The sequence below is a fragment of the Panthera uncia genome, chromosome B4 (assembly GCF_023721935.1).
Source record: "Panthera uncia isolate 11264 chromosome B4, Puncia_PCG_1.0, whole genome shotgun sequence".
Taxonomy (NCBI): Eukaryota; Metazoa; Chordata; class Mammalia; order Carnivora; family Felidae; genus Panthera; species Panthera uncia.
Genome location: NC_064809.1, coordinates 6872578 through 6886009, shown reverse-complemented (window position 1 = coordinate 6886009; position 13432 = coordinate 6872578). Strand labels below are relative to the sequence as shown.

The following is a 13432-nucleotide window of genomic DNA, read 5'->3' as shown; positions in this document are numbered from 1 at the left end:
TTTTTTTTTTTTTTTTTTTTTACTATTTTTGAGAGAGAGAGAGAGCATGAGCAAGGGAGGGGCGGAGAGAGAGGGAGACAGAATCTGAAGCAGGCTCCAGGCTCTGAGATGTAAGCACAGAGCCTGATGCAGGGCTCAAACCCTCGAACCGCGAGATCGGAACCTGAGCGGAAGTCAGACGCTTAACTGACTGAGCCACCAGGCGCCCGTATGTTACTTTTAAGTATAATTGGAGTACATACAGAATAACCATAAGATGATGCCAACTTTCTTTTGGCGCAGCTGGCCGTATATATAATTTTTGCAAATGAAGACAAAGTTCTGAATCAGCTGTATGTTCTGGAAAACCACATCACGTCCTGAGAAATCTCAGATTACTGGAAAAACTTGAAACCTATCAAATACAGTGGATAGAAACATCACAGGTTGTGGATTACCATCAAGGGCCGTGATCATACAGCATTATTAGCAAAGCTGAAAGTAGTGGAGGAGGGAGTGAGTGAGGTTGCTAGGTGAATGATTCTTCATTTGAAGTATAGTTCGAAAGAATGTTAAGGTGTATACTGTCATGTAACATAAACATTAAGGAAGCAGCAGCAACAAATTCTTAAGGAAAATTAGGAAGTACGTCTAATTCTAATAGTCAATGATTGTATGAAAAGTCCATCACCTGCCTTTCCACCAAACAACGACTCCCTGGCCCTTCTTCACCAACGACCACCCAGGAGGATCCAGTCTTGTTGGCAAGTACGAACTGCATCAAGCTGCCTTCATCTTTGAGTTTCTATTATCTGGAACCACACCAGCATTCCCCCACCGCGCTTGTTCTTTACAAATACGGACCCGCTTAATCTCCAGTCTGACCCAATGAACTGTGCACGATTATCACCTCCGTTTGACAAAGGAAGAAACGGTGGCAGAGACAGTGAGTAACTTGTGCAGCGTGACAGGTGAGTGGCCGTCAAGATTCAAATCCTGGTAGTTGGCTCCAGAGTGGGTCTCCTATCCTACACTCTGATGCCTCACATTTTCTTACATTTACAAGCAAATATCTGCTACCTCAATCTCAGAATGCAATCTGCCTTTCCTCTCCTGAAATGCATCTCCCTTCCTTATCAGTGTGTATAATTCAATTTATGGCTGTTGGCATGCTATTGTAAAACAGTTCCATTTCAGAGAATGTGGAAGACGAGGAAACAGAAATGTATTTCCCCTAATTTGAAGACCGTTCCCCAAATTTCTTATTTCCATTTTCTTATATGCTACTTAAAAACAAGTTTAATTTCCTGAAGTTTAGCGTATTTTACTGATATCCTAAACAATTAACATAATTTCACTAAGACTTTAATTAAGCCTAATATTGAGTCAACGTTAGTAAGCTAACCTCCCTGAAATAAAAACTATAGTAATGAATTGCATTAAAAAATTTTTTTTAATGTTTTTATTTATTTTTGAGACAGAGAGAGACAGCATGAGCAGGGGACGGTCAGAGAGAGGGAGACACAGAATCCAAAGCAGGCTCCAGGCTCTGAGCTGTCAGCACAGAGCCTGACGCGGGGCTCGAACCCACAGACTGTGAGATCATGACGTGAGCCGAAGTCGGACATTCAACCGACTGAGCCACCCAGGCACCCCAACAAATTGCATTTTTAAAGTTTCTTTTTTTTTTTGTTTTTAATGTTTTTTTATTTATTTTTGAGACAGGGAGAGACAGAGCATGAGCAGGGGAGGGGCAGAGAGAGAGGGAGACACAGAATCCGAAGCAGGCTCCAGGCTCTGAGCTGTCAGCACAGAGCCCGACACGGGGCTCGAACTCACAGACTGCGAGATCATGACCTGAGCTGAAGTCAGACACCTAACCGACTGAGCCACCCAGAAGCCCCTTTAAAGTTTCTAATAACCAAAACACAACAGAGGAAATGCCCCTTCATGGTTTTGTAGAGGCCAAGCTATTTTTCTCCCCTTCCAAATTAATTCTGTGGGGTGTGAAACATTAAGATGGTTTTCATTTCTGAATTTAAAAGGCAATTATGAGGGGGAACCAAAAGGGCACCCAGAGTAATGGGATACATGAAAATGCTTTCTGTCAACGTTTGATGAATATTCATAACCTACCAATTTAAAACCAGCATTCTAAAGAGATCAAGGTGGGACTACAACCTGTATCTGCCAATGTAGGGTCCAATTTAGGAGCCCAGTGGTGGTTGTGTCAAAGTGTCAAACAACTCTTATTTATTTAGGACAATCGTTTACTATAAGATCTCCAAATTGTCTTACACGGTTTCTAAAAAAGTCATTGCTACAATTTTATGCAAAGTATTTTGTCCTTGTTTCAGAACTCTTTCATTTCTTAAAGGCTGACCCACAGAGCTTAAGGCCACCACTCTTTAGTACTTTCCACGCTACCAACTTGGCGCAGGGCAGGCACCCAACAACTGTGTGCTGAGTGCCTAACAAATGGGACAACCTACATGACCGAGAATCCAACTAAGTTGACTTAGTTCCCACGAATGCTCTTTTTCAATTTTAGAAACAAATCTGACTTGGCAGGCAAATCCACCAACAGTTCTGTGCAGGTATTCACATCAGATTTCATTCCCCCATTACCCTAAAAATTTTGAATATGGTGGTGATTCTCTGCGTAATGAAAAACGTACCTATTTCAATTAATGCTTTACAGTCCCTTCACATAAATTAGGACACAAAAACCTAGTTTAGCACTGCAGCTCGTTAGAATTCTTCCTTTACGTAAAACCAGGGAATTGCTACACTCAGCTTGCTTTTAGCCAATAATCCCCTTAGCACCGTGTCTGTAATTCTTCCAGACTCTGTCTAGCTTTAAGACATTTCATCCTATTATACGGTACCACCCACAAACCAACGTTTACCTGCCTACTGCTTGGCCCTCTAATATACAATCCCCCCCCCCCCAAAAAAAAAAAACCAATGTTTAAAATCCTTAAACTTGCACGGCAGTTACAGATGGTGCTCAAAAGCCATCTATCTCGTCCTCCTGGGGACCCTGGGACAATTTCATGACCTTGCAGGGTTACTGCTTCAGCATAATGGTTTCAAGATGGTGCTAGGTTGTCTTTCCCTTCCGATCGCCATCAGGCGGATTCTTAAGGTCCCGTCTGCACCCCAACTCCCGTAAACCCACGAGGACACTTATTTATTCCGCAGTGCCCGGCAAAGAGCCTGCTACATGTTAAGTGCTTAACACGCGTTCTGGGTGAATCCAACAGCCCTTAGTGGCTCAAGCAAACCCTGCCCAGCACCAGAAGGTTTCAAAAGGCGTCAAGGACGCACAGCACAACTTAACCTTCCTCTAGACCTTGCCCTAGGTCCCCCCTCCCCCTCACTTTGTGCGCCCGGGTAAAGCCTCCACGATACTCGCCACCTGGCACGCAGTAGGGGCTCCCTAAGTGGGTATTAGCTGAGTGAATCCAAGACCAACCCTGTAATCAGATGGGACTAAAGTCTCAACCCCGAGGTCCCGGGTGACCGCTCCTCGTGGCCCTCACCCCGCCCCACCCCGCCTCAGGAGACGTGGCGAGACCCTGCTGTCACCGCAGTCCCTTCGCGCGCCCTCCCCGGATCGGAGGCGCTTCCTGCAGCCCGGGCTTCCCGGGGCCTCCGCGGGACAGGAGGCCTGGCAGGCCCTGAGACCCTCGTCCAGCCCCACTCGCCTCCACTCGCTTCCGCTTCCCCCTGACCGAGCTCTTCCATTCCTCGCAACCCTCCCGGTCCTTCTGCAAGCTGCCATACCATTGCGGCTGCACGGCCCAGGCCGAGAGCCCCGCGACGCCCGCCCGAGAGAACATGGTGATACCGGCCCTGCTGAAGGTCGGTCAGACAGGCCTCACCGCGCAGGCGCGGGACCTCCTCGACGCGCCCTCCCACCCCGCTTTCTCCTTCAGTCTCGCTTACTCCCGCCAGACGGAGGGAAGCCTCGCGAGCGTTGGAGGGAGGCCAGCCTTCCGAGGCCCCACCTCCTTCCGGCTCGCGGCTGGTATTTGCCCCGCCCCCGCCCCAGTCAGCTTCATTCCGCTTCCGGTTGGCCGGGCGCTTCAGCAAAGTTGTCGCTACCTTGGTCGCGATGGGCAAGTCAGATTTCCTTACCCCTAAGGCCATCGCCAACAGGATCAAATCCAAGGGGCTTCAGAAGTTGCGCTGGTATTGCCAGATGTGCCAGAAGCAGTGCCGGGACGAGGTAAGCGGGCCTGGATGGGGCCCCAAGCGGGGCCCTGCTGGAAATCCAGGTTCAAGTCCCTGACGCTGGGGTGAGGGAGTGGAACTTCGGGTCCTGGTCGTGTGGGTTCTGCGCTGGGCGAGTCACCTACTCTACTCGGTACCGCCATCCTGACCTGCAGCGTTTATCTAGGGGAACCAGTGATCTTTGACGCCTCATTCCTCCACGGTCTTCCGCCAAAAAGAAATGAAATAGGAGGCTTTGCAGCTCTCGTAGACGGGATGCTACTCGAGCTGTCATAAAACGGGGGCGTTGAATAGTGCAGTGCCCGATGCTCGGGGAATGACCGTAACAGTCATCTCTGACTCGACGTGACTCGAGAAACAAGGTGATCGGGATTCACCCCTCTTTTCGGGATCAGATGAAAAAGGACAGCCAAGCTCTGGCACTCTACTCATCTAACAAGCATTTATTGAGCGCCTACAGTGTGCCAGGCCCAGGATATTACTCCCTGTGGTGACGATCGTGGACTGGAGGCCAGACTGTCAGAATTCTGAATCCTAGCGGCGCCACTTGCTAGCTGTGTAGGCTTGGGCAAGTTACTTACATTCCCCCTGCCCGTTTGCTTATCTGTAAAGTGGGAATAAGAATTGTACCTACCGGGAAGATTGTGAGCTTTAAGTCTGTGAGTTATGTGTACAGTGGCTCAAGGGGTCTCGGGGCAGATGTTGAAAAGGTTTGTATGCCGTCCAGCGGCGTTTGTACGTTTTCACATTAGTGAGGTGGATGAGGAAGCCCCTTGAAGAATTGAGAGCAGGCTAGCGACGGGGTCGTATTTTTTCTCCGGGGATTGAATTGGATTGGGTGGGTGCAGCGGAACATTGGGTGATTGGAATAATCCACTCCAGTGTTTTCTGCAGGCGAGGGATGAGATGCTTAAGTAGGACTCACGTTGACTGACATTGAAGCAGTTAACTCTTTTTTCATTTGTCTCCAGTTCTTCCCCCTCCCTTTTTTTAATGTTTATTTAGAGAGAGAGAGAGAGAGAGAGAGAGAGAGAGAGAAAGCGAGCACACAAGCAGGGGAGGGGCAGACACACACACACACACACACACACACAGACAGAATCCAAAGCAGGCTTCCGGCTCTGAGCTGTCAGCACAGAGCCCGACGTGGGGCTTGAACTCGTGAACGGCGAGATCATAACCTGAGCCAAACCTGAATTCCTAACCAACTGAGCCACCCAGGTGCCCCGTCAGTTTCTTTTTTTTTTTTTTTTTAAGTTTTATTTATTTATTTTGAGAGAGAGAGAGAGAGAGCACACAAGCAGGGGAAGGGCAGAGAGAGAGGGAATCCCAAGCAGGCTCTGCACCATCAGCGTGGATCCCGATGCAGGGCTCTAACTCATAAACCATAAGATCGTGACCTGAGCCAAAATCCGGAGTCAGATGCTTAACTGACTGAGCCACCCAGGCGCCCCTCCCGTTCTTTCTTTCTAATAGTCAAGGTGAAATTCTCACACAGAAAACTAGAGACAAATACCACGAACATTTGTATCTCCGTTACCCGTATCGAACGAAACTCACCTAGCCTTACTTGTTTCAGAAATATTTTAAAGTCAGTTGCAAGCATCTAGGACATTTCATCTCTAAATACTTAAGTATGCTTCTCTAAGATATTTGGGTATTTTTCTACGTAGCCGCAATATATGTCATCACACATAAAAAAAAGTAATAAAAATTCCTTTATGTCGTCTGACACACAGTCCATATTCACATTTTCATCACTTGTTCCCACAAACGCTTTTTAAAAGTTTTTTTTTTTTATTTCGGGGCACCTGGGTGGCTCAGTCGGTTGAGCGTCTGACTTCGGCTCAGGTCATGATCTCGCGGTCTGTGAGTTCGAGCCCTGCATCGGGCTCTGTGCTGACAGCTCAGAGCCTGGAGCCTGTTTCAGATTCTGTGTCTGTCTCTCTCTCTGACCCTCCCCTGCTCACTCTCTGTCTCTGTCTCTCAAAAATGAATAAACGTTAAAAAAAATTTGAAAAACAATAAATAAAATCATGGAGCATAGGGGCGCCTGGGTGGCTCAGTCATTTGAGCATCCGACTTCGGCTCAGGTCATGATCTCACGGTCCGTGAGTTCGAGCCCCGCATCCGGCTCTGCTGACAGCTCAGAGCCTGGAGCCTGCTTCGGATTCTGCATCTCCCTCTCTCTCTCTGCCCCTCCCCCGCTTGTACTCTTTCACTCTGTCTCTCTCAAAAATAAATAAACATTAAAAAAAAATTTTTTTTTTAAAGTTTTTGTTAAAACCAAAACCCCATCAAAAGCCATGAATCAGATTTGTTATTAGGGCTTAAAAAAAATAAACTATTTTTTTTAGAGCAGTTTTAGCTTTACAGCAATGATGAGCGGAAGGTCCAGAGATCTGTACACACCGGGTCCCCACATTTGTACAGTTTCCCCATTATCAGCATTTGGCAACAGACTAGTGCTTCACATCTTCACCACCAAAGCCTACAGCTGGCAGTGGGGTTCCCTCCTGATGTTGGACATTTCTCTGGTTTTGAACAAATGTGTGTAATGGCATATATCCATTATCATCTCACAGAGAAGTTTCTTTGCCCTAAAAATGTGAGTAATTAGGGCTTTTGATCCTCTCTCATTCCTAAACGGAATATAGAATCCACTTCCCTCGCCCTTGCTCCCGCCCCCTTGCGACTCCGTTTTCTTTTTTTCTAATTAATTTTTTACTAGTATAGCTGTCACGCGTTACCCACATGTCAGTTACAGTGGTTTCCTCTGCACAACATAATTTATGCCGTTCGCTGTGCGCGTCACAAGTGTGGCTCCCACCTGTCACCCCGCAACACTGTCACCATACGTGCCGTCGACCGTACTTCCTGCGCAGTTCTCTCTATTCCGTCACCGGAGGCCTCTCTCTCTCCCTTCCCTTCACGTGTTTGCCCAGCGCCTCTCCTTACCGCCTACAGCCGGCAGCTTAGCCTCTGTGTTTATAGGTCTGATTGTGTTTTTGTTTTTGCTTTGTATTTTTTTGAGAGAGAACGTGCGCGTGCATGCCTGCATGAGCCGGGGGAGGGGGGCAGAGGGAGAGAGAGAATTTCTGATGTTTTATTTATTTATGAGAGAGAGACAGAGGGTGAGCAGGGGAGGGGCAGAGAGAGAGGGAGACACAGAATCCGAAGCAGGCTCCAGGCTCCGAGCTGTCAGCACAGAGCCCGACACGGGGCTCGAACTCATGAACCATAAGATCCTCACCTGAGCCGAAGTCGGACGCTTAACTGACTCAGCCACGTGATCGCCTCCCCGCCCCAAGAGAGAGAATTTCAAGCAGCCTCCACACCCAACGCAGAGCCCAGTGCAGGGCTCCGCCTCAGGATGGCGAGATCACAACCTGAGCCCAAATCCAGAATCCGACACTCCACCGACTGAGCCACCCAGGAGCCCGTTACTCTTTTGTTTTGAAGGTTCCACATATAGGTGAAGTCATAGGAAATTTGTCTTTATCTGAGTTATTTCACTTAGCAAAACACCCTTGAGGCCCATCCATATTGTGACAAATGGCAAGATCTCGGTCCTTTCCTGTAGGCTGGTAATATTCCGTTGTGTGTGTCTTCTTTATCCGTTCATCTGTCAATGGACACTCGAGTTGGTATCTTTGCTAATTCAGTTGTTTTTCTGACGTTGACTCTCGACTGGGCCAGTAACTGCCCTGGAGCGTTCCCACTTTCTGATGTGAAACAGTGAAGTTTTCTTGTGGTTGTCTTTGACCCTCCTTCTCTAACTTACAGTTCTATAAACTGGCACTTGGAGCTGAAGGCTTGATGCGGATCAGGTTAAATATTTTGCGGAAGACGACTTGATAGGTGGTCCTGCGGGTTTCATATCGCATCGCACAAGGAGGCCCGTAATGGCTGCTAGTGCTAAGATGACTGAGTGAAGAGGACGGTAATGTTAGAAAGGAATATTTTCCCTCTCGCAAGAGCGAGCAGATAGCAAGGAATACGTCTAGTTTACCATCAGCCTTTTCCTTCGGTGTTTTAGCATCCTTGCTTGAGTCTGTTATTTCCTTAAGAGTTGCAAAGCGGTTATTTTTCTGTATTTCTCAGAATTTGTTATTGGCTACTATTCTTATGTAAGGCTGAGCTCTTTCTCATTAACTGGAGCTGTTTGGTTATCCTCAAACACAGGTTGTATGGCAAAAGGAGGATAAATGCTTAACTCTTTCCTTCAGTTACCGATTTCACAGTAAGACACTTGTGGCCATTCTGTCCCGTTTGCTCTCGATCTGCGCATCGACTCCCCTGCCTGGGAGGATGGCCTGCAGGAGGAGAGGTTGACCCCTCCAAGTTCCCTTTCGTCTCCCTCTCTCTCAGTATTGGAAGATTGAGGGGAAGGAGGTCGGATCCAGAGTGTTCCCCTCCTGCCCATCCACTCTCACGGGTTTCTAGAATTTACTGGCCTCATTTCGTTTTCATTTCAGTGATTGATTTTTAACCTACGGGAATTTGCACTGGTTTTTCATTCATGGGACCAACACCAAGGTTCCTTTTAGGTACTTGCCAGTGAGAGTAGTGCACGGGCGGAACACAGTTGAGGCGAGCATTGTGTCGGTCGTCTGTGGGTGACTGAGGGTGAGGCAGCTAAGCGAGATGGGGTGTTGACACCGGGCCAGTGGCGTGAGACCAGACGGGGAGACGGGAGAGGCGGTGTTAGGGAGGCCGAGCGGACTTAGTGGTAAGTGGAGGCAGAGGTGGAGGAGGACTCCAGGATGCCTGGCCCCTGGCCTGGGTGACCGGGCGCGGGACAGAACTGTTCACTGACACGGAGAACACGGCGGGAGAGGCCCAGTTTTCATTGCCGGTGCTGGTGGAGAATCAGCTGTAAATGCCAAGTCGCGTAGATACAAAGTCAAAACTTGTCATTTTTTTTATAGTCACCTGAAGAAGGTGCAGATTTAGTATAGTTAACACGAGGTTTCTGTAGGGTGCAGTTATCCCATGAGATTTAACATGACATTTCTGTAATATGCCATAACGTATTTTGGATAATGAGCTGAAGTAGAGAAAAGTGAGTGAAATTCACTAACGGCCCATTTTACTTGGTTACGTTTCCCCAACCACTTACATCGCCCTACATGTAGTAGATGTTCAATAAAATTGGGTAAATGGATTTAAAAAACAAAATCACTCTTCCGTTCCCGTGCCCTGTCCTGTCTCTTAGTAACGTCGGCTTGCCACGAGCTTTCTGTCTCTTTAATCTCCTGGGATTATCCCTTGAGGGGCAGTGTTACATAACTCAACCTCATAAAAAACTTTTTTAAAAAAATGATAGCGTGCTTAAAGCTAGTGATTTTCTCTCTCTCTCTCTCTCTCTCTCTCTCTCTCTTTTTTTTTTTTCTTTGTTACAATTTATTATCAAAGAGGGGCTTTTTATGGTTAACTAAATACTTCTGTTTAGGGCCCGTTATGATGACCTAAATCAGAACTTAACCACTCCTTACATGTTTTGTAGAATGGCTTTAAGTGTCATTGTATGTCCGAATCTCACCAGAGACAACTACTGTTGGCTTCAGAAAATCCTCAGCAGTTTATGGATTACTTCTCTGAGTAAGTAACTTGAAGACATCCTTATCTCATAAGCTTTGTTGAGTTGGACGTGTAGCACATATGCTTAAAAATTTGTATATTGGGAGCTCTGTCTGTTCCTTACACATTAACAGGATAGCTCTACGATCTTGTGCTCAGGTTTTGCTTTCCTTTGACAATTTGTCACAGTATGAAAGTGTTACAGAAGTGTTTCTCACAATTCAGTCTTGCTCTCCAAACACAAAAAAACTCTCTTTCATTCTAACTCGGTCGTGGCTCAGAGCACGGCTGTGGAATCCGACTGCCTGCCTTTAAGCCCTGCAAACCCAGGCTTCTCCCTTCATGGGCTGCGTGACTCTCGCCGAAGCACTTACGTTTGTCTGTGCTTCTGTTTCCTCATCTGTAAAATGGGACTAAAAACAGCACCCTCTTCCAAGCGTTTTCTTTATTTCATAGAAAGATTAATGAGTTAATGGTTTTAAAGGGTTTAGAAAAGTATCCAGTGCTTGATTAATATTAGCTATTAATTATTATTGCTATTAATATTTAGTCTTAAGTCTGTCTGTCTCTTTCTTTCCCAAGTTCTGGACCTTTTGATCTTAGGACCCCTTTTCACCCTTAAAAATTATCGAAGAGCCTCAAAGAGCTTTTGTTTGTGATTGATATCGATATATTGGTACTTGTGAGTTAGGGATTAAAAATGAAAAAAAAAATGAAGCGTATTTATTATCTCACTTAAAATAATAATAAATCTTAATATTAAGTGTTAAAATAAATAATTTTTTAATAAAAATTAACTATTCCAAAACAAACAAAAACAATCGGAATAGCTTTGCTTCAGATTTTTACAAATCTCTTCAGGGTCTGACTACTAGGAGACAGCTGGATTCTACAACCGCTTCTATATTCAATTGTCTGTTTCAACATGTTTTGGGTAAAGCACATAAAGGCCACCCTGTTCATAGATGTCTGGTTGGAACGGGGGAATACTTTAATAGCCTTTTTCGGATAATTTTGGATGTTCTTTGATGCGACATCAAAACACAACAACGTGGTAGTTTCTTCAAGATTAGCTGCAGTGTGGATTCTGGAACCGTGTCAGGGAACTTTTGTGCGCTATTACATTATGATCCCTCGATCTTTCACTTTAGATGGAGCTTGTCCCCACGCATGGTTTTATGTCATCATGCACTGGTCATTTGGAAAATATTGGTTCACCGAGTGTTCCGAATGGTGACACGTTTTGTTACATAGTAGCGTAAAATCATACTTTTTAATGTTATCAGTGTCATCGGACAGGTCCTTTAGTATTGGGAGGGACGTCAGGCTCACGGTGGCCAATGCTAGTTTACCAGATTCAATTTTTTGCCGGAAAGCTCACATTTTATCGTCGGCAACAAATGATAAACAAATGTCAGCCGTTTTCCTTGACGTGACAAGGCTCGCTCTGCTTATTTTTGACCAAATGTCTGCTAAATACCCGATTTTGAATAACCGTAGTTGATCGGTCCGTCATCCTTTCAAGTAGAGGTGGTGCGCGGTGACAGAGGTAGTTCTGTGCGTGGCTCAGACCATCGCACGAGTGCTGCGCTCAAGTCAAGCCCCAGCCGGCGGTGGAAGTGCTACGTTCCCGAGCCCGTCCCAGCGCACAGGGTATGAGACGGAGCCCCGCAGGCTGAGATTTAGTACTGTCCCACCGCCCCGTCAAGGACGTTCTTGGCGAAACCAGCATTGATTCTCACCGCGAGCGCATGTCCGTGAAGAATCCTCTGGCTGCCTGTGCAGGCTGGCCTCGCCGCCCACTGCCCTGACTTGGCTGAGACGCCAGCAGGTGTCCCCTGTGTGGCTTTTGTGCCATCAAAGCAGGTAACACGGTGAAAAAGGCCAAAATTGTTTATCTGTGAACCACACGAAACCACCTCGATTACCACGGGGCTGCACGAGCCACATTTGGGGAAATATCATCCTGGCAAGAGCCATCTACACTGGGCTTTTCCTCTCTGCCCCCTTTTACTGCATCCACGTAGCTGCCCAGTTTCCATCTTGCTCTTTATCTTTCTTCGATGGATAACGCTCTTAACTACCCACAAAGATCTCTCTGTTTTCCATTCTTTCCTGGCTTTCCTCCTCCTCCTCCTCCTCCTCCTCCTCCTCCTCCTCCTCCTCCTCCTGCTGCCTGCTTGCTTCCTTAGCCCCTCTTCCTTTCCTCCCAGCTCCTCCAATGCAGGAATGTTCCTCAGGGTGTCCGCTCGGCTTCCTTCAGTCCACATTACCCAGGCTCCAAGAGTTCTGTCATTCTTCCAGCTGTTCCCTTTGTGTTGGGTGACTCCTCAGTCTTACTGTTCATTCCTGATTATCTGTCCTAAGTTGTAGATTTTTTTTTTTTTCTGGGCAGTTGTAATCTATATTTCTGAAGGCTCTCCAAAGCCAACATTTTAAAGCCAAGCACGGTACTCTGTCCACCACGCCTATCGTGTGCTGGCTGACAATACCTACTCGGAATGCTAAGCTGGGACTTCCCTGTTGTTGATTCTCCTCTGCAGTGTCCTTCAAACTCCCCTCCTCGCCATTCTCCCAGCCCTAGTCATCATTCTCATCATGTATCACCTAAATTAATTCCGTGACTTCCTCACTGATCTCCCAGCCGCAGCTTCTGTCCCTCCTGTCCGTGTTTTATGCCCATGGTTCACAAACCACCACGTGCGTCAGAATCACCGTGAGGGCTTGTGACAACAGTGGCAGATTCTGATTCCGTAGATCTGGGCTGGGGCTGGAGACGTGCTGTTTCTATCAAGTTCCCAGGTAATGTTGATGCTACTGTTGTAGGGACCACACTTTGAGAATTCTTGTTCTTTCTAGATCACAGATTTTCACAGACTAACTCCTAAGTAAATTATTTGGTGCTTTGCCACTGCCTGCATAAAACCCACCCTCTTGAGCATGACATTCGAGGTACTTCAAAGATCAGCCCCGCCATTATTTTCCAGCTCTGTCCTCCCCCCCCCGGCCCCCACCGTTCTTCTGTTATGTCCCACCATGTCCCTCCTTTCTGTCTACTCACAACATTAGCTCAGTGAGGTCATCATTTCCCAGACATGATGCTTCCGTGTTTCTCTGCCAGCTGGGAGTGGCCTTCTCTTCCTCTCCACCTATAAGCTCTGATGTCTACTTCCCTGCCCTCATTAAAGATCGCCAGCGGGCATCCCTCAACTCCGTGACATTGTGCTACATCTCTTTTGCAGTTCGCCTCGTGTTATGATTGGTTCTGCTAGATTGGAACCTGGGTCAAGATTTAGGTTTTATTCACCTGTGTTTACCCAGCATGTAACACAGTGTATTCCGTGCAGAGGGACACATTGAGTACCAATTTCATGTGGAATCAGGGAAGTTTTGTTATCGTCGGAAGAATGGTTTTATTATGCCACGCTCAGTCACACTAAGAGACTTCACGGAGGAACCTTTCTAGACCCGTGGAGTCACTTCTGCTGTGGTTGCTCCGCCAAGCCTGGAAGCCTCAACTCCAAACTGACCTGTAACTGAAATCCTCGAAAGCTGTAAACTTTCGGGATTCCTACCCTTTTCAGTTCTTGAGGGTTCCTAACAGGTAGTCACATAGATGTGTCATATATCA

General features: G+C 46.9%; 2 protein-coding genes across 5 annotated transcripts in view; one reads left to right on the top strand and one right to left on the bottom strand.

Moving 5' to 3' along the window:
* The window catches only part of ATP5F1C (ATP synthase F1 subunit gamma), a 19207-nt gene extending 15306 nt beyond the window's left edge, over nt 1-3901 (bottom strand). Inside the window, exon 1 of one of the 3 annotated variants that reach the window (XM_049626807.1) lies at nt 3769-3901. In XM_049626807.1, coding sequence (XP_049482764.1) covers nt 3769-3824 — 56 coding nt within the window. In that variant the 5' untranslated portion in view covers nt 3825-3901. The remainder of the gene's footprint in view (nt 1-3768) is intronic. The other 2 variants (XM_049626806.1, XM_049626805.1) reach the window with 2 other exon arrangements.
* Nucleotides 3902-4044: 143 nt separating this feature from the next.
* The window catches only part of KIN (Kin17 DNA and RNA binding protein), a 36815-nt gene continuing 27427 nt past the window's right edge, over nt 4045-13432 (top strand). For both annotated transcript variants that reach the window (XM_049626804.1, XM_049626803.1), the window contains exons 1-2: nt 4045-4213; nt 9728-9822. In XM_049626804.1, the coding sequence (XP_049482761.1) occupies nt 4100-4213; nt 9728-9822 (209 nt within the window). In that variant the 5' untranslated portion in view covers nt 4045-4099. The remainder of the gene's footprint in view (nt 4214-9727; nt 9823-13432) is intronic.